The following is a 26,366-nucleotide window of genomic DNA, read 5'->3' as shown; positions in this document are numbered from 1 at the left end:
GACAGACAGGGAGACAGACAGGAAGACAGATAGGGAGACAGACATGGAGACAGACAAGGGACATACAGGGAAACAGAAATGGAGACAGACAGGGAGACAGACAAGGAACATACAGGGAAACAGAAATGGAGACAGACAGGGAGACAGACAGGGAGACAGACAAGGAGACAGATAGGGAGACCGGGAGACAGACAGGGAGACAGACTGGGAGACGGACAGAGAGACGGACAGGGAGACGGACAGGGAATAGGACAGAGAGACGGACAGGGAGACAGACAGGGAGAATTACAGGGAGACAGACAGGGAGACTGATAGGAAGACAGGGAGAAAGACAGGTAGACAGACAGAGAGACAGACAGGGGGACAGATAGGGAGACAGATATGGTGACAGACAGGGAGACGGACAGGGAGACAGATAGGGAGACAGACATGGAGACAGACAGGGAGACGGACAGGGAGACAAACCGGGAGACAGACAGGTGGACAGGTAGGGAGACACATAGGGAGACAGACAGGGAGAAATACAGGGAGACAGACAGGGAGACAGGCAGGGAGACAGACAGGGAGAAATACAGTGAGACAGACAGGGAGACAGATAGGGAGACAGGGAGAAAGACAGGTAAACAGACAGGGAGACAGACAGGGGGACAGATAGGGAGACAGACATGGAGACAGACAGGGAGACGGACAGGGAGACAGATAGGGAGACGGACATGGAGACAGACAGGGAGACGGACAGGGAGACAGACAGGGAGACAGACAGGGAGACAGACAGGGGGACAGATAGGGAGACAGACGGAGACAAATAGGGAGACCAGGAGACAGACAGGGAGACGGACAGAGAGACGGACAGGGAGACAGACAGGGAGAAATACAGGGAGACAGACTGGGAGACAGACAGGGGGACAGATAGGAAGACAGACAAGGAGACAGACAAGGGGACATACAGAGAAATGGAGACAGACAGGGAGACAGACAAGGAGACAGATAGGGAGACCGGGAGACAGACAGGGAGACGGACAGGGAATAGGACAGAGAGACGGACAGGGAGACAGACAGAAAGAAATACAGGGAGACAGACAGGGAGACTGATAGGAAGACAGGGAGAAAGACAGGTAGACAGACAGGGAGACAGACAGGGGGACAGATAGGGAAACAGACATGGAGACAGACAGGGAGACGGACGGGGAGACAGATAGGGAGACGGACAGGGAGACAGACAGGGAGACGGACAGGGAGACAGACAGGGAGACAGACAGGTGGACAGATAGGGAGACAGATAGGGAGACAGACAGGGAGAAATACAGGGAGACAGACAGGGAGACAGGCAGGGAGACAGACAGGGAGACATACAGGGAGACATACAGGGAGACAGATAGGGAGACAGGGAGAAAGACAGGTAAACAGACAGGGAGACAGACAGGGGGACAGATAGGGAGACAGACATGGAGACAGACATGAAAACGGACAAGGAGACAGATAGTAAGACGGACAGGGAGACAGATAGGGAGAAGGACAGGGTGACAGACAGGGAGACAGACAAGGGGACAGATAGGAAGACAGACGGAGACAAATAGGGAGACCGGGAGACAGACAGGGAGAAATACAGGGAGACAGAAAGGGAGACAGATAGGGAGACGGACATGAAGAGGGACAGGGAGACAGATAGGGAGAAGGACATGGAGACAGACAGGGAGACAGACAGGGAGACGGACATGGAGACTGTCAGGGAGACGGACAGGGAGACGGACAGTGGTACAGACAGGGAGACGGACAGGGAGACGGACAGGGAGACAGACAGGGAGACGGACAGGGAGACGGACAGGGAGACATACAGGGAGACGGACAGGGAGACAGATAGAGAGACAGGGAGACAGACAGGGAGACAGACAGGGAGACAGACAGGCAGACAGACAGGGAGACAGACATGGAAACAGACAAGGGGACATACAGGGAGACAGACAAGGAGAAATACATGGAGTAGGCAGGGAGACAGACAGGGAGAAAGACCCGGAGACATATAGGGAGACAGCCAGAGAGATAGACAGGGAGACAGACAGTAATACAGGGAGACAGACAGACAGGGAAAAGACAGTCAGACAGAGAGACAGACAGACGGACGGACGGACGTATTATGACCGGGAGACAGACAGGGAGACAGGCAGGGAGACGGACAGAGAGCAAACAGGGAGACAGACAGGGAGACGAACAGAGAGACGGACAAGGAGACAGACAGGAAGAAATACAGGGAGACAGACAGGGAGACAGATAGGGAGACAGACAGGGGGACAGATAGGGAGACAGACATGGAGACCGACAGGAAGACGGACAGGGAGACAGATAGGGAGACGGACATGGAGACAGACAGGGAGACAATCAGGGAGACAGACAGGGAGACAGACAGGGGGACTGATAGGGAGACAGATAGGGAGACAGACAGGGAGACAGATAGGGAGACAGATAGGGAGACAGATAGGGATACCGGGAGACTGACAGGGGGAAATATAAGGAGACAGACAGGGAGACAGATAGAGAGACAGGGAGACAGACAGGGAGACAGACAGGGAGACAGACAGGCAGACAGACAGGGAGACAGACATGGAAACAGACAAGGGGACATACAGGGAGACAGACAAGGAGAAATACATGGAGTAGGCAGGGAGACAGACAGGGAGAAAGACCGGGAGACATATAGGGAGACAGCCAGAGAGATAGACAGGGAGACAGACAGTAATACAGGGAGACAGACAGACAGGGAAAAGACAGTCAGACAGAGAGACAGACAGACGGACGGACGGACGTATTATGAAACAGACAGGGAGACAGACAAGGGGACAGACAGGGAGACAGACAAGAAGAAATACAGGGAGTAGGCAGGGAGGCAGACAGACAGACAGACAGACAGACCAGACCAGACCAGACCCGACCCGACCCGACCCGACAGACCCACAGACAGACAGACAGACAGACAGACAGACAGACAGACAGACAGACAGACAGACAGACAGACAGACAGACAGACAGGCAGGCAGGCAGGCAGGCAGGCAGGCAGGCAGGCAGGCAGGCAGACATACAAGGAGACAGACAGACAGGGAGTCAGACAGACAGGGAGACAGACAGACAGGGAGTCAGACAGACAGGGAGACAGACAGGGAGAAGACAGACAGACAGATAGACAGACAGACAGACAGACAGACAGACTGACAGACATACAGACAGACAGACAGACAGACAGACAGACAGACAGACAGACAGACGGACGGACGTATTATGAGACAGACAGGGAGACAGACAAGGGGACAGACAGGGAGACAGACAAGGAGAAATACAGGGAGTTAGCAGGGAGGCAGATAGACAGACCGACAGACAGACAGACAGACAGATAGACAGACAGACAGACCAGGCCAGACCATACCAGACCAAACCCGACCCGACCCGACCGACAGACAGACCGGCAGACAGGCAGGCAGGCAGGCAGGCAGGCAGGCTTGCTGGCAAGCGCGATGGCAGGCTTACGGACAGACAAATAGACAGACCAAAAATTTACATATTTTTTCATGCACGATAACAAAACCGTACATAACATAAAATTGCATTAAATTACGAAAGAATACTTATATAAATAAACATATTCACTTGCAAGAAACATTAATTATATCGAAGCGGTAATGGAATTCGTTACACAATATTATTTAGAGTCGTATTCCTTGTAACACAAGCTTTTGTCATCTATAAACATACATTTGCAATTGCTGATTGTCACTTGCAACTTGTGCAATTTGTAATAATATGAGTTTTTATAAAATATAGGAGTTTTTTTCATAAATTAGTGTAACAGCGGCATTTTCATATAAAACAGTATTCATCTTCTCAAGCGAAAATAAAAACAATAACGGCCATTAGGAGGTATGTTGTTTGTGAGCGTATCAGTCAGATTGGATTCTCAACGGGTGTGCAGAGACCCTTTATCTCATTCAACTAGGCGTGAACGTTTAGGAAGCAAGATATACTATTATGTATATACCAATGAGGATTTATGAGCTGTATAAAAATATATTCAAAACTGTAATTCATCTTAGCTTAACATTCTTGTTCAAAATTGTAAACAAGTCTACATTTTAACTCATAAAACTCATAAAACAATAAAACCATGTTCTTGTCGTCGTTTGGATTTTCAAATACATAACTCAATAAAAATATTATATATATTTTTGACATTTGAGACATTATTTGATTCACTTGTATTAAAATCGCTTACAGCTTGTTCAAAGAAATTTTGCATTATAATATTGATATTATGTAGAACCAATATTTTAAGATTTTAATAAGCCCCTTAAACATACAATTGGTATCAATCTAATTCACCGTAAGCAGCAACATTACATGTATTATTTTAACCTGAAGCAATCGTTTGCAAAATTTTAAATGTATGCGTTCAATATCATCTGAATTTGTAATACACCATACTGCTGAAGCATAATTTAAGATAGAACACACAACTAGCAAACTATTATTGGATTAATGTAAACCTCATTGCATGTTCAGATTAATATATTCATAGGCTTAAGGGCTTAACCAAATGTTTCTGATTTAATTTAAAACTTCCAGTATAATTCAACATTGTGCCTAATTAGATAAAGTTATCAACCTCTTCAATATCAGAACAAGTGTAAGCCCATTTTTCGTTTTCTTAAGATGCATCCCTCATCCGAAATACCATAACGTTTGTGTACTCGTGTTGATAACATAAATTGTTCACCAAAACGTATTGAACGTCAGCGATATGAGTAAACTCTTGTCCGAACGAGGATTATTTCATATTAGGGCAATACTCACTACACATCTGTCTTACAAATGTATGAACACGTTAACGAGTGCAATAACACATCCGTAGATTTGTGACATTTTACAGTGGGTGTATGTAAAAGCATAAAGTACGGGATTGGCGCTCTAATGTATGTTTTGCACGGAAAGTACGTGTGTCTAGGGAATGTCAATACATAGGAGCACACCGTGCAATCGACTAACGCATTGTTCGGTTCATCCATCGGCTGCGGAAGTGTATACATTTCGGGTAAAAGCGGAGTGTAAGTATTTCCTTATTCTTTATATTTTACGTATTGAATTTAGCAGATTTGTGTGTGTTCTTTCAGAGCCTAAGTAAGAATTACTTTGTGAACGTAATCCTTACCTTCCTAGCTGCTTACTTTTAAAGAAATGCGTAAGAATGTGGTCAAAAATCAAACAAAATTCACCACTCTTTCTGTCAAACTCTAATTACACAGGATTTAGACCAAAGATAAATATGAACAACATTTTATTGAAATATTTAATCATTTCTCTCGGTTCCAAATTACAGCATCCAACATGAACACATAACATTTTTATCAACGTTTAAATTCGAGTGGGGTTGGAATAACGGCTCAAGACAACGGCCATGGCTACTTATAAGATGGTCATGACATCGGCTGCGAAAAAAAAATTATGCTCAATCCATCGGCTGAGTCAATGGATATTGGCATAATGAGATGTGGACGTTACTCATTGACCATATTCGATAGAACTATAAGATATTTTGATCATAAAAACAGTTTTAAGATTTTCATTCGTATTTTGAAATAAAATGGGATGGGTGAGTGGATTTCTTTTTAAATCATTCATATGTTGACATTATTGAAACAAGTCATTTACACGTAATATGTCTCCACATCATGTAGAGTACACTTGACTCTCGCTATGCCGAAGTTGGATATATCGAAGTAAGGCTTCTAATGTGCTAAATACTTCCAACTGTAAATCTTAGAAAGCTTAATTACTATGTAATTGGTCACACTCAGGCCTGAAAGGGCTTTATTGAAAGTTTGTTCCATACAATGTTCTAAAAAAATGGAAATAAGGCCGTACAAAATGAAAGTCAAGCTTATTAAGCACTATATATGCCCTACGTTTCATGTGGATGGAACATGAGGTAGGGTATGTGGATTAGCATGAAGATATGTTAGCAAAGTTGAATGTGATTCCAATATATGTACGATTTGAGTGTTATTTATGTGTAAAGTAATCAATATTAATTTGTTTAAGAACTCATATCCTGTAATCTGATCCATGCCTTGTATGTTTTTAATATTGAATTATTGCAGGTGCCTTGATGCTACTGTTTTTATCGATAGGAATGGATGCAGTTATTGTGTTTATGTGAGGACCTTCAAGAGGATATCTTGAAGTGGGAGCTGCACATAGCAATAGTGTGTTTGCGTGGAAATGATTATTCGACATTATAGACACAAAGAGAATAGGTTGGAACTTGTCATTTGTTTGGAGATTCGAGCTCAGTGCGTAATTCAGATGATATTGACCGGATTGTTGGCGGTGTGCCTTTTCAGATGCGGCTCTCCACTCCGCCCTGTTTGCGAATATAGCAGCGTTGATAGATGTATGCATTTAGCAAAGAAATTTTCCTGATAATATATGTTTTATGTAAAAAAGTAAGGACATTATGTGAAAGAAAAGAATGTTTTGTGATATTGCATGCCAAATACAATTCATTTGAATGTTATAAAACGAAATGTAATGGTTTGCTAATAAAAAGGTCTTATGACCTAGAGTCATATTTTATATGAAACCTCATATAGAGGCCATCGGCTACATAAATGTGTTTATTAATCATGATTGGCGTCAGAACTGGCCACACACAGGAAGTAAAATATTTTATATAGACTTAAATAGCTAATTTAATGAAAAAATAACTTCCTACCGGACATGTGCCCGATTTAATGTGCGGCAGATACCAGAGATTAGCAAAGAACGGCACCAACACTTAACACAAGTTTTGATGCACCAACGCTTTGGGGAAAGATTCAGCTTGAAACGTCACATTTTACTCTTTTATACACGTATGTCGTCCTATCAGAACATTATAATGTATTGCTGTTGATAGCATAGCTTAATGTTGTAATTATGCATGTGGACACTTCAGTATGTGGTGCATTATAACCTGTGCTTAGTGTATTTTCTAAATTGTCAGACACAAGTTCCAGTTGAGAAATCAATGCAGCAGGATTTGTTTATAAACAAGATTGTTAACACAGTTTTACTAGAGCCATATAAGACAAACTGATCCGCCCCCAGGTTTTTCAATGGACCGTTATCATTTTTGCGCCGAGCTATCATAAGAACAAATGCTCTGCCCAAGTTTCATGAAGATTGGAGAATAAATGTGACTGTAAAATCAAGAGTGTTAACATGTGAGCAAATATGCACATTGCGGCCATGTTTTTCAACAAATCCGCATTTTCAAACTCAGCAGTGACATCAATGAAGCAAATGTTGAGACCAAGTTTAAAAAAAGATTTGACTATTAATGTGACTTCTAGAGTTTTTACAAGATTTATCTTTAATTTGACCCAGTGACCTTGTTGTCGACATCACGTGCCCCAGTTTCGAACACAACACAGATATAATTGTGACAATTTCTTTTACCACGTTTCATGACGATCAAACAATAAATGTGGCCTGTTGCGTGTTAACAAGGCAAAATCTTGACGACGCATGAATGACAAAAGGTTATCACAAAAGCTCACTATGAGCACGTTAACATTAGAAACTTAACCTGACATGTTTCATGAAACAAATGTCATCTTTATTTTCACTAAATTTCCACTACTTTATATTGGTCATGGCATAGTCAGTGAGGTATAGATTATTCAGATATACATTACATAGAATGGCATGTTCACAAATTCAAATATATAACTGTTAGATTAAATTAATTCTTTATCACAGTCATTTTCAAGATTTATTATAGTCATATCACGGTGATAATTTTCCTGAGCACAACTATTCGTGGTCGTGGTAGTGCGCTTATAAAAAATGTCCCTAACTGAAATGACTGGTAACAGTATTTCTAAGAGTAGATCGTACATACACAAGTTATGTTGAATGGACAAGGAACGAAAGATTGCGAGTAAATCATTAAAGGTCCACAAATAAACACGAACTAAGCTAGACCGGCTGATATCACAGTGAAAAGTACAATACGCATTATAACTAACAGAAATACATATGTCCTTAGCAAAAGCTTATTTCATTCGATTCACTGTTGTTGTTTTTCTCAAAGCGAAACAATCCTAAGCAATCCAGTGAAATACGTCCGCTTCATATTGAGGGCTTTATTTGTACATAGATATGTCGATAGAACATCACCGACATTGATTTGCTGTTGGCCTGTATGGTAAAGTCTTCTTGGACCTTGAGCAGTACAGTCTGATCTCAGTTCTGAAATTTAAAGATGTTATATCATACAGTTGACAATATAACAGCAAAGACTTTTCACACATTGAATAAACACACATTAACAGATAGGCATGAATGATTTTTTGCCTATTAACTTTTGTAGTAAAATTGAAAGTATGCTAGAGTCATAAATAATGTTATTTGTTTCATATAGTTATACTTCTACAAGTGACACATCAATAAATGCATTCTTAGCATATCAGGAGCCATGACATACACTAAGTATGAATATGATGACTAAAAATATAAATTTAAAAAAGAATCATTTGAAAGCGAATAGGAATTGTTCAGTTCTATTGTCTCGCAACTTAATATTGAAATTTGTCTCTTCGTTTATCGCGCAAAACATAGTGGGTCGCTTCGTGTGTCCAGCAAAATATCGTGTGTCGCTTTGAGTATCGCGCAAAATATCGTGTGTCGCTTCGTGTATCGCGTAACATATCGTGTGTCGCCCTTTGGACGCAAGACACGATATTTTGCGCGATACACGAAACGACACAGGATACTAACTACGATATATCGCCTTCGGGCTAACAACACAATGGCGATATATCGTGGTACATTCTCACGCGTCGCTTCGTGTATCGCGCAAAATATCATGTGTAGCTTCGTGTGTCGCGAAAAATATCGTGTATCGCTTCGTGTGTCGTGTGTCGCCCTTGATGAAAGAAGGGCGAGATTATAGATGACACTATCCGGATTCCGTATCTGCGTATTAAACGTTCAACTTGTTAATTTATTTTAATGTGTGAGTTCTATACAGTTTCAACTATTTTCAGTCGTACCGCGACAAATCACATATGAATTATCCATGGTCTTAAATTTCCAAATAGTACAATCTTGAAAGAATGCCGCAACCGACATACATTGAAAGTTAGCTCGTAATAAGAGTTTTGCCATAAATATCGCTATTTTAACAAAATGATAGAAGGAAATCATACAGTACAACGCATGCCAAACACATTTGACAATCTCCTTCGAAGTATAGTGGAATCTCGAAATGTCGAAGTTCATAAACCATACAAATTATTTCGAGATAAAAGATATTCGAGTATACCGATTTATAAGATGTACACTTCTGACTAGTTATAACTAGATACAGGTGGAAAACGGTTCTGAAAGCTCTCCAGTAGGAAATTCCAACATTACTGTCAACCTTCATGTAGCTGTCTTTCAATTTGTAAATTCATTTTTGCGTTTCAATTAAGGAAAACCTCCAATTTGAGAAGCACTCCCGCTGAACTTCGTTACAATGAGAGGTGCGTCTGTACGACAACGCGATACGGTGTCGTAACTACAACGGTTAGTCGGTTACAGCGTCTTGACAGTTATAGACATCCACACGCGTTTACAAGGCTAAATTCTTTGTTTAAACTTAGATGTAAAACGGGATATGGCATTTATTTTCATTAATTAATGTTTTTTTTACTTTAACTCGCTACCTAAGCTATCGAGACATTTTCTAGCGTGAAATCATGATTAAAGAAAGAAGTTCAAACTCAAAACATAGCAAATCTAATAAATTCGTTGTTTCTTGCTTGCAGTTTCTGTCACGACGATTATTTTCAATGATCTGTATCAAGTTCACTCTTTTACAAGCATGTGATGCCCATGTGTATACAATTATTGGTGATTTCTATCCGATTTTGCAAAAAAGTTGTAGCATGTCAACTCCGTGTACATGATACGGTATCTTCTCTTACGACTAAGACATTTTACGGTGTCTTCTTTACAGCGTTACAGCGCCTGCAGGAAGTCAAATTTACAACCATGGTGATTTCGTTCCACGATAGTACCATTTTGGACGTGAGTATGGAGGTCGTCATTGATTGCAACAACAACGGTTACTAATTACCTCAATGACTGTAAAGAATTTAGCAGAAATGTAGAAAATATTTCACACATCGAAATGGGGGAATTCAATAACATATAAAGGTCATTTTAAAGCAAGTCTTCATTTTTTTGTATTTTTCATATTTATTTGTATTTCTTTATGGCGCTTTTTTAATCAATCAGTAATACAATTTTTTAAGATTTGGTACATTTATTTTTAGATAAAATAAGGGTAAAAATATACAATAAAAGACTGAATTAATATTAGAATCGCAAAGTCATTAATATTTTTATTATGTTTTGTTTTTTTAATAAATCAGTACTACACTATTTTACAAGACTTTGAACATTTGTTTTAGGCATTAATCTAAATTGAAGATCGTCTATTAATTCAGTCTTTAAATCAACATTTATTATTCCTTTTTTAAATAAATGCACTAAATCGTTAAAAAATAAGTACTGATTTATTTAAATCGTAAATTTACTTTCAATAAAGTAACATTTTAAATTCAATCTACATTTTTTGGTTTGGTACCTAAAGTTATTCTTTTTAAAAAGTTCAGTGGTAGCTCATTCATGCCCCTAAATTATTTACTGTAGGCATTGCATTAATTAATCAATTAAAAATTAATCACCAGTCTGCAAATATATGTCCCTAATGTAAGACAATAATGGGTTGCATTAGCACCATATTGTAGGTATACCGCTATAAAGATCCATTTTACCGAACCCTCCACAACATTTACTATATAAATAAAATTTACCGAACTTGTTATACCGAAACCTCTAGTAGACGTCGATACTATACCGTTACCTTAAACATGCTGTAGTAAATGCACTGTATCACACTCTGTAAGACGCCGTAACATTTTAGTTCATCAAAATTGATCTCGTTACACTTACATGCAGTTAATTTTGAGACAGATCTTGATAAAAATGATTCAATATTCGTTCTTAATTACGTTTGTTTGCATTTTCATCTTTTCAATGTCAGACTTTGAATTATATTTCAATGATTTTATGAGTCGTCTATACAGGTCTGTGAAACTTCCATTTTTATCGATAACATAGGAATAAATTACATGGCAAGCTGTGAAAGAGAAACACAATATCCGTATTTAAATAAACATTGGCTTACACATACAAAAACTATTCAAAATTACCGTTAATATCATTTGTTTTAACAATGTCCCGTGTCGTCAACAAACTGTGGGAAGAACCGTAACCGTTGTAGTTATGACGCCGTATCGCGTTATCGTGCAGACGCACCTCTCATTGTAACGTAGTTCAGCTGGAGTGAGAAGGGAATGAACATTAATGTTCGAAGTTTCCATAACTTCGATATATCCGTCTTCGGCATAGCGAGAGTCAAGTGTACTCTACATGATGTGGAGACATATTGCGTGTAAATGACTTGTTTCAATAATGTCAAAGTTTGAATTATTTAAAACGAAATCCACTCACTCATCCCAGTTTATTTCAAAATTCGAATGAAAATCTTAAAACTGTTTTTGTGATCAAAATATCTGATAGTTCTATGGTCAATGAGTAACGTCCACATCTCATCATGCCAATTTTCATTGCCGCAGCCGATGGCTTGGCATAATTTTATTTTCGCAGCCGATGTCATGACCATCTAATAAGTAGCCACGGCCGTTGTCTTGAGCCGTTTTTCCAACCCCACTCGAATCTAAACGTTGATAAAAATGTTGTGTGTTCATGTTGGATGCTGATTGGAATAACCGAAGAGAAATGATTAAATGTTTCAATAAAATGTTGTTCATATTTATCTTTGGTCTAAACCCTGTGTAATTAGAGTTTGACAGAAAGAGTGGTGAATTTTGTTTGATTTGTGACCACATTTTAACGGATTTCTTTAAAAGTAAGCAGCTAGGAAGGTAAGGATTACGTTCACAAAGTAATTCTTACTTAGGCTCTGAAAGAATACACGCAAATCTGATTAATTCAATACGTTAAATATAAAGAATAGGGAAATACTTACACTCCGCTTTTACCCGACATGTATACACTTCCGCAGCCGATGGATGAACCGCAGACGATGCGTTAGTCGATTGCACGGTGTGAGAAGGAAATTCTTTGACGTTGCCTTGTATTTTGTGTGTTAATCACGCCTGGAATGTATGAACAGTACTGTTCCTAAGATGGGAGGACTTATGATTTTGCCTATGAAAGAATAAATAATGATTAATATTTTGTATGCATATAAACAACAACTGGATCAGGATGGTTACAAACTATGTTAACAAGAACGCATATGCAAATATTAGCCACAAAGTCAATGTATTTAACATAGAGTGACTGTATATATGGGGACTACTTTTCACCATAGCTTATCTACCATTTTTAAACGTTCAACGTTGTATTCGCAAGATTAACAAAAATACCATACATTGAACAAAGTAATGTTTTGGGTTTACTGAAAATGAACTTCTGATACAATTAAGTCTATTACAGTAGTTCACGGTAATCAATATCTTAAACATTAACATATTTGATTTATTTATCAAATCGTTTGCATTAGTTACAAACAAAGCCATTCAGGAGGACGACACAAATGCAGAATAACTAATACTAAAACGCGGAGCTAAATAATCTATGTATTGAAATTATAAACTGACACTACTGAAAAAGTGTATGTAATTTCGTCAACTGATGACTTTTGTATATCCTAGGAAAACCAACGGGCGATATCGCATTTTAGCGGTATTCTAGAATAATTCAAATAAAATTATAGATAATAGTGTGTGTTTTTCCCAATATATAGTACAGGTCAGCGGATGTTGTTTAATATCGACATGTTTTTCTGTTTTCTGATCTATTTAAAGCCTTAAATTCAACATCTGAAAGCTCTATCGAATACGATGAATTTTTCTTGGTTTTACCAGTAGTTTGTACATTTGTTAACGCTTTCACACTTTTAACATGTATGGATCCAATGAAATGCCTCTCAAACGCGCACAGCACTCTTATTTTAATTTTTGCTTTATGCAGTCAAATAAGCCGTGCTCTGTGAAATCGGAAGTTTATGAATATGTAAAGGGTCATCCACCAAAAGCCTGTCCAGTCCGCACCGGCCTATCAGGTTCCATACTTGGTATTTTTCATTTATAAACAGTCTCTTCTTAGCAAAATCCAGTTAAGGCGGAACGCGTCGTCCCTGACTAGCCTGTACGAACGAAACGGGCTAATTTGGGAAGACAATTTACGCACATGCATTTAAACCCTTTTTTCACGGCTCCTATAAATGTATAACAGTTTTAAACCTTATTACTTACAGGCGACCATCCAGGTAAGTATCATATATACCATGATACTACACGAAATGCAATCAGAACAAGAAATGTGTTTGTCCCCTTCTGCGCTGCTTTGACTTTTTTGTTGTTGACCTTTGACCTTAAAGGATGACCTTGACCTTCTACCACTCAAAATGTGCAGCTCCATGAGATTAACATGCATGCCAAATATGAAGTTGCTATCTTCAATATTGCAAAAGTTATGGCAAATGTTAAAGTTTGACCAAACCAACAGAAATAAAAATTGGTGTCCTTTGTTAGGTTTTCTGAAAAATATTAATCTATGTCACAAACAGATTCATATTATTGTTGCATGCATCAAGTGCGTATTTTATTTGATAAATTGACAGTCTATTACAAAAATATATTTCACACAAGGTGAGGGTGACGTCTGCTGCATTTTAACTTACTTTGAGCAACTAGCAAATCTGGAGTCAATACAAGCAAACGCCGCAATACACAAACCCGACATATACGCACATTTTATATACTTTTAAAGTCATAATCATATGTTAATACTTACAGTTCTAATATTGTGTATATAAAGTATTTATGTTTGTAATTCAAGATAGTATTTCCTTTGTTAAAATATATTTTGCGTAGCTGTGATCTAATAATATGAGTGTGCCTTTAATTGCTTTATTTTATAATTCCATGATAATAATGTTTATTCGCTTAAGAATAAACTATCTTATTCAACGCAAAGGCTATTTTCCACTCTAACTCTAAAACACCCCTCTTTATGAAATGCTATAGTCCACACATTTAGACTCGTCCACTTATATAAACCGCTTGTTTTCCTCGCAGTCATTTTTTTCGAGCTGACCAGTAAACTGAGTAAGTCACTGCTTTACAAATTTTACATTTAATTAGCTCTTTTTGAATGAGCACCTCTTAGATAGTTTTTGTCGCTTATACATTTTAGTATATCGAAATAAGTTTACATATTTATATCTATTTATGAGTTCTTAGATTCAAGATAGGCCGACCACGCGTTTGGTCTTAAACAATTTGTCTGAAGTATTATTTTAAATGCATTTCGATGTTTCTGTAAAATTTCAAAATGTTTTTCGTACTGTTATTTATTATCTAAACATTTAGTACATATATTTTTCAGGGAAATATAATTATATTTTGGATTTTAGATATAAGATTAAATATAAGATAAGATATAACATAGATCGATCACGTGTCTGTATGATTATCGATATTTGAATCTATAAATAAACAGCTAAAGTCTACTTAAACCATTTGTTTGTGGTGCAGTGTTTTGACATTTTGAAAGCGGCTTACATTTTGAAAGCTGTTCGTGTTTCACTGGGGATCTGTTTATCTTAATCGGGATCTGTTTATCTTGTTCGTGGTTTGTTTAGTTAACTTTTGTATCATTAAGCAAAGCTTAAATTCAGCGACAATTTTGTGTCTAGTTAGCGAACGGGTATTTTAGTGAATAATTTTGTATTGTATGTTGTTATATTGTCAACATGAGTTTATGAATTTCAATTATTAACAAGTCTATTTTTTATGGTTTTATAATGCCACCACGTGAAAAAAGACGTCGTGCGGAAGTCGCGCAAGCGCTTCAAGCCATGGGCGCGGAACCGAGACAGAGGGCCGTTCGCGCGGAACCGATAGTGACGGCATCGGAAATTGACCCAGAGGAATCGTCCGAGCCGGGAACAAGCGAGCAACAAAGCGAGAAAGGTTGGTTGAATATGTACGCACATGTACCTTTACAGACAAGGCAAAAAATCTGGAAAGGGGAATTTATTGATTTGAGGTCTCTTTTGCCTAAATTCCGAGAATCAACCGAGCAAAAAGTCCAAATAAGAAATGGCGAGATAATTGTCTCTGACTCAGGCGTGATTAAAAATATCGAACGCATTGAAGTTTGGTCAGACGCCTTCTTGATATATATGGCTATATTTTTGTCGAGGCACGGAAATAAACATTTAGAACTCATTCAGTACATGCATAACATTCCTACGGCAGCGTCCCGTTTCGCGGGTTGGGCCAACTACGATAATCAATTTAGATTGAAAATCGCACAAAATCCGAGCAGTCGTTGGGACATCATAGACCCGGAATTGTGGATGCTGTCTTTGCATTCAATTTCAGCCATGGCAAATGTCGAGGCTAAGCCATGCTTCGCATATAACACTAAAGGTCTCTGCTCTTATACCAATTGCACATACGCCTACAAATGCGTAAAATGTGGCTCCCGGCATCCATCTATTCATTGCTTCTCTCAAGCGCCTCACGGTATCCAACGACCGTTTAGACCCACATTAATGCAACAACCATTGCGTTTCCGGCCTCATGGTTCATATGCTCAACACAATTTCAGATCCTTTAATCCAGCTCAGCGATCCGTGGAACCTAGAAAGTATATGGGAGCTCGGCCGAACGCCTATTAATATTCAAAAGGATAAATGAGAGTTACGGAACCCTAACATGTTTGGTTATGGATTAAACATATATGTATTAATAATTTCATAACTTTCAACAAGTTTTTTAAACGTTTGTGTGACTGTTCATTTGCGCGAACAAAAACAGCAATACGATGCAAAGTCCATCCATATTGTTGTATATGCCTACATGATTAATAAACTGTAATATTCTTCTTAAAATTATATACTACATGTTTTGTTCGGAAATAAGCACATGCTTTTCCAATGCACATCGATAGTCCTTTAAATATTTTGTTATTATTTCAGTTGAGAAATCATGATTTGAACTGCATTTGTACTGACATACATATTTATTATTCATTCTTATGATTATGGTTATTATCTAAAAGTTGGTTATTTTGTTCTGAGAACAACAACTGGTCATTACTTGAATTTTTTACTTATATAATACAAATTAACATTATATTATCTTATCTTAAATATGGAATGAGTGATGTATTGGACGTCATCATTGATGACGTTCAATCGAACGAATGATAAAGGGGGCTAAGTTTCATTAAGTTGGTGCATATAGTCGCGATTTGGGCGCCTTGAAAACGGGTCGGTTAATTTTGCTGAAATTTGACATGTATATGGACAAGAATGCGATCTACCTGTTGGCGTAGGCGTTATACCTGGGAAAAATCTAGTTTTTGATGAAATCACGAAAAAATTTCGCAAGTTTTACATAACCGGATTTACAAAATGCGTTATGTGGATATACCGATACCCTACCGAAATATCCGAAATCAAACTTTCATAAAAACAATGTTTCATTAGTTATTTCAGTGTATTTCGCAACAATCTATATTAAAATACGCAGTTTTTTCGATAAATAATCAATATTAATGGGGATTTCGTGGGATCTCGGGGATTCCTGGGGATTTTGGTAATTGCGGGAATGTCGGTATTTTTTCACACACGTCAAAATGGCCGACTTCGACAGAAAGAACGCTTAAAAGTATTTACAAAATAACATCATCACAAACGATGTAAAGTGAACGCTACTTATCCGTTTTGTAGATAAGTATACGATCAATTGGAAAACACTAGCATTTGACATAAAAAAACGCCAGTGGATATGGAAATCTTCATCGTTGGAAATAGCAGACGGCGTCGACCAATGGCTGTCAATACAAGTTCGAAAAGAACGCGAGAAAGTATTAACAAAATAACATAGATGATGTAAAGTGAACGCTAATTCGCTGTTTTGTAGATAAGTATACGATCTATTGAAAAACCATAACATTTGACACAAAAACACCCGTGGATATGGAAATCTTCAGCGTAACGAAATAGCAGACATCGCACGGCGTCTCATCTGGGTCTACGCTGTTTGCCAAGGCCGATAATATAATGAATGGAAATGCACAAACTCAGTAACTGGCAAGCACATATGCATTAGTAGGTTGTTTCGTGATTATTCAGAAACGACTACATAATTCTTTTGGTTCAGCCAGTGCAACTTAACAGAAATAAGTATAAAACGTTTCTACATCTGACAACAATGTGCCAACTTAATACAAGGTAAGTTGTTTACATTATTTAAAATATTGCAAGCTTACAGTACTCAACAATAAACAGCTGGTACAATGTAATATCATCGTTTTAATTTTAATAAGCCCTTGGTTAATTACCCTTTTTAATGTTATGGATCAATGCATCTCTAACACCTTCAATTGACTTGTTCATGAAAAATATACACCCTCAGTGCATGTTATCCCATACACCATCAATCACTTACGAAGGCTCGATTGGTCATTCTCGGCTCGGGTACTACTTACCGGTACATGTACCCCGGGTACTCTTAACTTTACTTACATGTTCCCTGGGTACGGTAAATAAACTTAAACATACCCGCAAATATTAGATTGTATCCGAGTTGTATATCCGCCAAAAATCCGATGTCGTTAAACATGCTACCGATAACGTAAAACAATATTGTTAACCTTAAACAACCTTCTCTTTTAAAAAATCTGCATCAACATGCTTTTTAGTTTGAGTGTTGAGAGGACGTCGTAGGAATAAAGCAAGTAATCAAGAATACGTCTCTGTTTCTGCTTTTATTTCCTTCATGTATAATGATGATAAGGATTGACGACTAACATTGACGACAATGATCACAAGCATTTACGACTAACACTGACGACAAGCATTGTTAAATTAACGATTTAATTTGAATAATAAGATTATAGTACAACAGATATGCTTTTCAAAGTATAATATAATAGCATACACTCATTAGAATAAGAGGTTTCATAAATAACATATGAAACATTTTCAATCAATATCGAAATATCTTATTCAATATTTATTATACAGCATGAATTAATTGTTAAAACATAATACCGAATATGGTGTTCCCCATTTAACGGACCTTGCAAACCAAAAAATGTTTCTTTAAAAAAAATCTATGATGGTAAAAAGTGAGCGTGCGATGTCGCGGAAAATATTATACTTGACGACGTCATACAATGACGCGACTTTAAACAATTTAAGATTTAAAATTAAATCACATCATTGATTTTAACAATGAGTTTTGATAATATAAATGCCATTGAACAGAAAATTGACATAAATGTAAACATAATTAATTTTTACAAAATACCCGACAACAACCGATTTAGTGTTTAAATTCCCAGGTACGTTTTAGTATATTTACCGTACCCAAGGTACGAGCCTTACTAACTGTATTATTATTATATCTCACCGACTACAAGGTACCTTTACCTTGTTGTGTTTATCAACCTGGAATTTATGTAAAGTCCGGCTTTCTTTACTTTTTTTTTTCATTCATTTGATTACGCAATTGTTGACGTACCTCGTGGAAAATTATTTGAATCTTTGGATTTTAATGGCGACAAGCTGGAAGTGTCAATTTATTTTAAAAACGAATCTAAGATTTTAAGTATTGTGTGTTTTTCATGCATAATTCAGTGTTTTCCAGAAAATTGAGTACCAGTTATATGGCCGGCAACTATGCAGTAAAAGAAAAGCATTTATGACATTTACTTGATATATTTGGGAAAAGAAGCAGTCATGTAAATGTAAGAGTAAATGTAACCGGCAGAATCGCTGGCTGCCGGTATTTAAAGTGAACACTGATAATAGTAAACTAAATCTCTACGACACGATTACAGCGTTGTAAAATTGTGTTTTGGGTGATAATGGTTAGTAATTCATACAAATGTTATTAAAAAATATTGTGCTTTAAAATTAATTTTGAGAATGGGATGGAAGAACAGAAAATGAAGAGCATACAGGGATGGAAATAAGTGGTTTCCCATGAGCCCGGGGCAAGTAGATTTTGGCCTGGGCAACTCAATTTCAAAAGTTGGTAAACTTGTTTTTTTTTAATCTTAAAACAATTCAGTGCAATAAAAATTGAAAAACAATTGATCACCATGGATCAATACTAGTTAAATAACATTCATTATATAGGAATAGGACATGATTCAATTCAGGCTCATAATAATACATCATGCATTGAACATGTGTATTGTCAGCAAATGTATATAATTATCTATTATTTTATTAAAAAAATATAATAATATTCACATGTTCATATTTCTGGGCTCGTTATTCTTTATCTGGGCAACCAAAATACTAAAGATGGTTGCCCACAATAGTAAAAAGTTAGTTTCAATCCCTGGCATATCATTGTAACTTTATTGTTTAACTGCATTGCATTAAAATTGTGATTGAGGTAAGCTTGTTGTTTATAGTATATTTACTTTTGAGCTCGACTATTATATATGAAATATATATAGTGGACCTATCCTACTCACCCCGGCGTAGGTGCGCGCATTGGAATGTTTGCGTACCACCTCGAATATATTTCCTATGTCCATTGACATATTGCTTTCATACATGTATTTTGCTTCTTAACCAACATATGACCCCAATGTATAAACAAAAGCAGATAACTGTATCAAGCATTTTGTAACAATTATGGCCTTTTTTTCACTAAGAATAAGCATATAATTGATAAATCTATTTTAAAGTTTGCGTACCACCTTTAAATTGCCACAACTTTTTTATTATGCTCTCCCCAAATTTTTTAAGGGGGGAGCATATAGTCGCCGCTTCGTCTGTCCGTCCATGCACAATTTTTGTCCGGACTATTTCTCAGCAACTAATGACTGGAATTCAATTTAACTTAATGGGAAGCTTCACTACCAAGAGGAGACATGCATATTATCAGCCGGTTCTGGTCAGATGATTTTTCACAGAGTTACAATGTATGGCCCTATGAAATTTTCCATTAACTGTACATATAACGCGATCTACCTGTTGGCGTATTCGCTATTACTGGGAAAAATCTAGTTTTTGATTAAATCACGAAAAAGTGGTGTTTTTTATTGCACAATCGCTATAAACATGTGGCTTGGCCGGAAGTACATGTAGCCTTAATAGCAACCCCAAGACAATTCACCCCCAGGAGACAATTGACGGGCTAGACAATTCAAATTAGATTTTTCATACCCCAATTTTTCGATTTTCGTAATCATTTTTGTCGTACCCAAATGTTTTTCGTACCCAAATTTGTTCGTACCTAAAAAAAAATTCGTGCCCATTATTTTCGTACCCAAATGTTTTTCGTACCCAAATTTTACGTACCCAATTTTTTTCGTACCCCTTTTTTTTCGTGCCCAATTTTTTTCGTACCCATTTTTTTCGTACCTAAATTTTTGTTCGTACCAAATTTTTTCCGTAACAATTTTTTTTTTTTTCGTACCCATTTTTTTCGTACCCAAATGTTTTTTGTTCCTAATTGTTTTCGTACCCAATTTTTTTTTCGTACCCATTTTTTTCGTACCGAAATGTTTTTCGTACCCAAATTTGTTCGTACCCATTTTTTTTTCGTACCAATCTTTTTCGTACCCAAATTTGTTCGTACCCAATTTTTTTTTCATACCCATTTTTTTCGTACCCAAATAAAAAAATCGTACCCATTTTTTTAGTACCCAAATTTGTTTCGTACCCAAATTTTTATTTGTACACATTTTTTTCGTACCCAAATAGTTTTCGTACCCTATTTTTTTTTGTTTCCTTTATTTTTTTATTAATTTGTTTTCGTAACCAAATTAGTTTTTTTTCCTGCCCATATTATGTTCGTACCCATTATTTCTTCGTACACAAATTTCTTCGTACCCAAATTTTTTCGTACCCATATGTCGTACTCAAATTTTTTTCGTACACAAATTTGTTCGTACCTAATTTTTTATTCGTACCCATTTTTTTCGTACCCAAATAGTTTTTCGTACCTTTATTTTGTTCGTACCCTTTTTTTTTCGTACTCAAATTTGTTTTCGTACCCAAATTATTTTTTTTTTCGTACCCACTGCCCACATATTTTTTCGTACCCAAATTTTTGTCGAAATAATCGGCTTTCAATTTGATTTGATCTCCCCACTCATTCCATCCCGCGAAACCCTTAAGGTGTCGCAACTCTAGTAATAATACAATGTTTTATTCGTTAGTTACACCTTTAATGTAATATGGAATGAGTGATGTATTGGACGTCATCATTGATGACGTTCAATCGAACGAATGATAAAGGGGGCTAACTTTCGTTAAGCTGGCGAGAATCGTCGCGATTTGGGTTTCTTGAAAACTGGCCTAGCACGTTTGCTGAAATTTGACATGTATATGGACAAGAATGCGATCTACCTGTTGGCGTAGGCGTTATACCTGGGAAAAATATAGTTTTTGATTAAATCACGAAAAAGTTTCGCAAGTTTTACATAACCGGAATTACAAAATGCGGTATGTGGATATACCGAAGTCCTACCGAAATCCCCGAAATCAAACTTTGATAAAACAATGTTTCATTAGTGATTTCAGTGTATTTCGCAACGATCTATATTAAAATACGCAGTTTTCACTGGGGGCTGACGAGGTCAAAGCGTAGTCCGTTTCACTACGACGTCGAGTATATGTTTTACTACGAAAACATTGTTTAAATACACATGACATCGAGAACGGATTAGTCGAAAATTGTGTTTAAAACATGTAAGATTATGATTTTGTAATAACAAAACTCTGAATTTAAGCACAATGTCATTTAATAGGTCTGTTACATCAAATTATAATCCAAGATGTGTCTGGTTTATGCGGTTAAACATGAAATAGACCGCTGACTTATCAAACCGAAGTCAAGTTTGACTTAAAAAAATGCAATTAAGGTTTACAACTGTGTTTAATTGACACAATTTTACAATTTCCATATTGATCTATGTATTGTTAAGCCACTGGTGTGTTTAGAAATGTGTAGGGTGACCCAGTTATCAGAAATAAAGGCTACATATTATTATAAGGCATGATCATGTCTCTGACAGTATACGTATATGCCTCGCTACGACAACGCTTTAGCGTGCATGCGTTTCTCACAGAAGACGTATTGGTTATCTCTCAAAGGCAAAATAAAGAAAAAAAAAATTTTAATACCGAGTCATGGAGTGGCTGGATGTTTCCTTTGAGACAGAGGTAGTAACAACGGCACAACATGATCCGAAGCGCACAGTCGACATGGTAATGCACATTATTATGATATAATTACATTCACGAAACGGAAACGATTAAAATCGAAAATCCATATATAAGATGACAGTTGAGAGTCGAGAACCTAATGTCGTCGGTCTCAATAAAAATGACGCATCTTCACCTTTTGACAATCCCTTATACGTTCATTTTGATAGAGACCGACGATAGGTTTTCAGCATACGGTACTCTTTATCAAATGACATTCGATTCTCGTTATCCCCAACTCGCTTATCTCGAAACTCTGCATATGTCAAAGTAAATCCCATGTCCTAACTTCGATCATTATTTATCTCATACGGATTTTGATTTTTACATTGTATATCAAAGCGATTTTCTTAAAAATCGGTTATCGTCAACTAATTTTGAGGTGAATTTCATGTTCGTATACATGATTGTACCTGTAAAATCCACACCTGTAACAGCCGTAAGGTGTGGAAAGTAGGACCCCAATGGCACAAATCCGCAATTGCATAATCAATATATTGTTGTAAAGGTGTGGCAGTGGGTTTCTGTCACAACTGCGTACATGACGGCCGGTAAATTTACCTCGTGTTACAATGCGGTTAAGGCTCAGTCTCACTATGATGCCGGCGGAGCCCCAGTGCATGATCAGGCATCTACCGGGATGAACCGGGGCCCTACCGGGATGAACCGGTGCTCCACCGGGATGAACCGTGGACGACCGGGGACATCCGGGACTCCACCGGGAAAGTATTAAAATGTTTAGTGCCAAGCCGGTTATTGCCGGTCCTTCCCGGTAACTCCTGGTTCATCCCAGAGGTATTAAACATTTGAATACTTTCGCGGTGGAGCCCCGGTTGTCCCCGGTTAAACCGGGGCGTTGGCGCAGCTCTGCCGGGGTCTGATGCCGGTATAACCCCGGTGAGTGCCGGCGTAGTGACGGTATACCGAGGCTCTGCCGGGACTCTGCAGGCTTTCACCGGGTTCAACCTTTTCGTTTGGATGTTCATGCGCACAGTGAAGCACGGCATCTTTTGCACTGGGAAATGGCAGTCTGCAGTAACTGCAAACTGCATGTGATATGTCCTGAAATGGATACAGAAACTTCGTTGAGCCACCTATACATTATATTTGTACTTCGTTGCGGAACCAATACATACTCTGTGCGAAACCTTTACATAAAGCGACTTGTAATTTCCTTCGAAACAAAGCATTTGCATAATTAAAATATATGTTCGTAACCTGTTTTGTACTTTAAAATGTGTAATGTACACTGAATCAAAGTAAAATGTAGTTTTATTTAATTTAAGTAACCGTAATTGGCTATTTTAACAGAATAACCACCTTATGCATTGCTTCAAATCAAAATATTTCGATTTTAGCTCAAAATAAACTTAAAGGTTGCAACTACGCGCATTTGTTATTAGTTTGTTATTGAAAATAAGTACCTACCATTACTGGATGTTCCGTTCTCTAATCCATAAACACCAGAAAATATGAAACTCGCCTGATTTAGTAGTGTATTTACACCATGTTTTCGTAGTAAAACATATACCCGACGTCGTAGCGAAACGGACTACGCTTTGACCTCGTCAGCCCCCAGTGGTTTTTCAATACACAATCAATATTAATGGGGATTTCGTGGGATCTCGTGGATTTCTGGGGATTTTGGTAATTACGGGAAATTCGGTATTTCTTCACACCCGTCAAAATGGTCGACTTCGTCAGAATGAACGCTTAGAAAGTATTTACAAAAAACATCATCTCAAACGATGTAAAGTGAACGCTACTTATCTGTTTTGTAGATAAGTATACGATCCATTGGAAAACACTAACATTTGACATAAAAAAACGCCAGTGGATATGGAAATCTTCATCGTTTGAAATAGCAGACGGCGTCGACCAAAGGCGAAAAGATCGCGAGAAAGTATTCACAAAATAACATAATTAAAAATGATGTCAAGTGAACGCTAATTCGCTGTTTTGTAGATAAGTATACGATCTATTGAAAAACCATAACATTTGACATAAAACACCCGTGGATATGCAAATCTTCTGCGTACCAAATAGCAGACATCATGCGGCGTCTAATCTGAGTCTACGCTGTTTGCCAAGGCCGATAGTATAATGAATGGAAATGCACAAACTCAGCAACTGGCAAGCATATATGCATTAGTAGATTGTTTCGTGATTATTTAGAAACGACTACATAATTCTTTTGGTTCAGCCAGTGCAACTTAACAGAAATAAGTATAATAGTTTCTACACCTGACAACAATGTGCCAACTTTATACAAGGTAAGTTGTTTACATTATTTAAAATATTTCAAGCTTACAGTATACAACAATAAACAGCTGGTACAATGTAATGTCATCGTTTTAATTTTAATAAGCCCGTGGTTAATTACCCTTTTTAATCTTATGGTTCAATGCATCTCTAACACCTTCAATTGACATTCTCGGCTCGGGTACTACTTACCGGTACATGTACCCCGGGTACTCTTAACTTTACTTACATGTAGCCCGGGTACGGTAAAGAAACTTAAACATACCCGCAAATATTAGATTGTATCCGAGTTGTATATCTGCCAAAAATCCGATGTCGTTAAACATGCTAGCGATTAAAGTAAAACAATATTGTTTACCTTAAAGAAACTTCTCTTTAAAAAAAATCTGCATCAACATGCTTTTTAGTATGAGTGTTGAGAGGACGCCGTAGGAATAATCAAGTAATCAAGAATACGTCTCTGTTTCTGCTTTTATTTCCTTCATGTATAATGACGATAAGGATTGACGACTAACATTGACGGCAATGATAACAAGCATTGAAAACTAACACTAACGACAAGGATTGGCGACTAGATGTAACATTGACGATTCTCTACAATAAATGAAATTAACAATAAAGAATGAATAATACGATTATAGTACAACAGATCTGCTATTCGAAGTATAATATGATAGCATACACTCATTAGAATAAAAGGTTTCATAAATAACAATTTGAAACATTTTCAATAAATATCGAAATATCTTATACAATATTTATTACACAGCATGAATTATTTGTTAAAACATAATATAAATACCAAATATGGTGTTCCCCATTTAACGGACCTCGCAAACCAAAAAATGTTTCTTTAACAAAATCTATGATGGTAAAAAGTGAACGTGCGACATCGCGGAAAATATACTTGACAACGTCATACAATGATGCGACTTTAAACAATTTAAGATTTTAAATTGAATCACATTAATGATTGTAAAAATGAGTTTTGATAATACATTGTATAAATGCCATTTAACAGAAAATTGACATAAATGTAAACATAATTAATTTTTACAAAATAGCCGACAACAACCGATTTAGTGTTTAAATTCCCGGGTATGTTTTAGTATATTTACCGTTCCCAGGGTACGAGCCTTACTAACTGTATTATTATTATATCTCACCGACTACCTTTACCTTGTTGTGTTTCAACCTGAAATTTATGTAAAATCCGGCTTTCTTTACTTTTATTTTTCATTCATTTGATTACGCAATTGTTGACATATCTCGTGGAAAATTATTTGAATCTTTGGATTTTAGTGACGACAAGCTGGAAGTGTCAATTTATTTTTTACAATGAATCTAAGATGTATTTAATTTTTTTGTGTTTGTCATGCATAGTTCAGTGTTTTCCAGAAAAATTTGAGTAGCCAGTTATATGGCCGGCAACTATGCAGTAAAACCAAAGCATTTGTGACATTTACTTGATATATTTGGGAAAAGTAGCCGGCATCAAGAGTTAATGTAACCGGCAAGATCGCTAGCAGCCGGTATTTAAAGAGAACACTGATAATAGTAAACTAAATCTCTACGACGGGATTACAGCTTTGTAAAATTGTTTTTTGGGTGATAATGGTTAGTAATTCATACTAATGTTATTAAAAAATATCGGCTTTAAGTTTAATTTTGAGAATGCGATGGA

General features: G+C 37.3%; 3 protein-coding genes across 3 annotated transcripts; all 3 read left to right on the top strand.

Moving 5' to 3' along the window:
- Positions 1 to 381: 381 nt before the first annotated feature.
- LOC127854668 (octapeptide-repeat protein T2-like) lies at positions 382 to 1,092 on the top strand. The gene has a single exon (XM_052389728.1). It carries the CDS (start codon positions 382 to 384, stop codon positions 1,090 to 1,092), a length of 711 nt encoding a protein of 236 aa, XP_052245688.1.
- Positions 1,093 to 1,161: 69 nt separating this feature from the next.
- LOC127854667 (octapeptide-repeat protein T2-like) lies at positions 1,162 to 1,461 on the top strand. Its single transcript, XM_052389727.1, has one exon. It carries the CDS (start codon positions 1,162 to 1,164, stop codon positions 1,459 to 1,461), a length of 300 nt encoding a protein of 99 aa, XP_052245687.1.
- A 182-nt stretch (positions 1,462 to 1,643) lies between these two features.
- Positions 1,644 to 2,493, top strand: LOC127854665 (octapeptide-repeat protein T2-like). Its single transcript, XM_052389726.1, has 2 exons — positions 1,644 to 1,755; positions 1,985 to 2,493. The coding sequence occupies exons 1-2, from the start codon at positions 1,644 to 1,646 to the stop codon at positions 2,491 to 2,493; spliced, it is 621 nt and encodes a 206-aa protein (XP_052245686.1).
- The last annotated feature ends 23,873 nt before the right edge of the window (positions 2,494 to 26,366 follow it).

This window comes from Dreissena polymorpha, chromosome 13 (assembly GCF_020536995.1).
Source record: "Dreissena polymorpha isolate Duluth1 chromosome 13, UMN_Dpol_1.0, whole genome shotgun sequence".
NCBI classification, from domain to species: Eukaryota; Metazoa; Mollusca; class Bivalvia; order Myida; family Dreissenidae; genus Dreissena; species Dreissena polymorpha.
Note: the sequence above shows the minus strand (reverse complement) of the source record. Positions and strands in the feature narration are given on the sequence as shown.

What these genes read in the sequence shown, in the direction of transcription:
- LOC127854668 (XM_052389728.1), top strand. Translation starts at nt 382, where the DNA reads ATGGTGACAGACAGGGAGACGGACAGGGAGACAGATAGGGAGACAGAC.
- LOC127854667 (XM_052389727.1), top strand. Translation starts at nt 1,162, where the DNA reads ATGGAGACAGACAGGGAGACGGACGGGGAGACAGATAGGGAGACGGAC.
- LOC127854665 (XM_052389726.1), top strand. Translation starts at nt 1,644, where the DNA reads ATGAAGAGGGACAGGGAGACAGATAGGGAGAAGGACATGGAGACAGAC. An exon ending in GGACAGGGAGACGGACAGTG is followed by an intron (nt 1,756 to 1,984) that starts GTACAGACAGGG and finishes TACATGGAGTAG; the next exon opens with GCAGGGAGACAGACAGGGAG.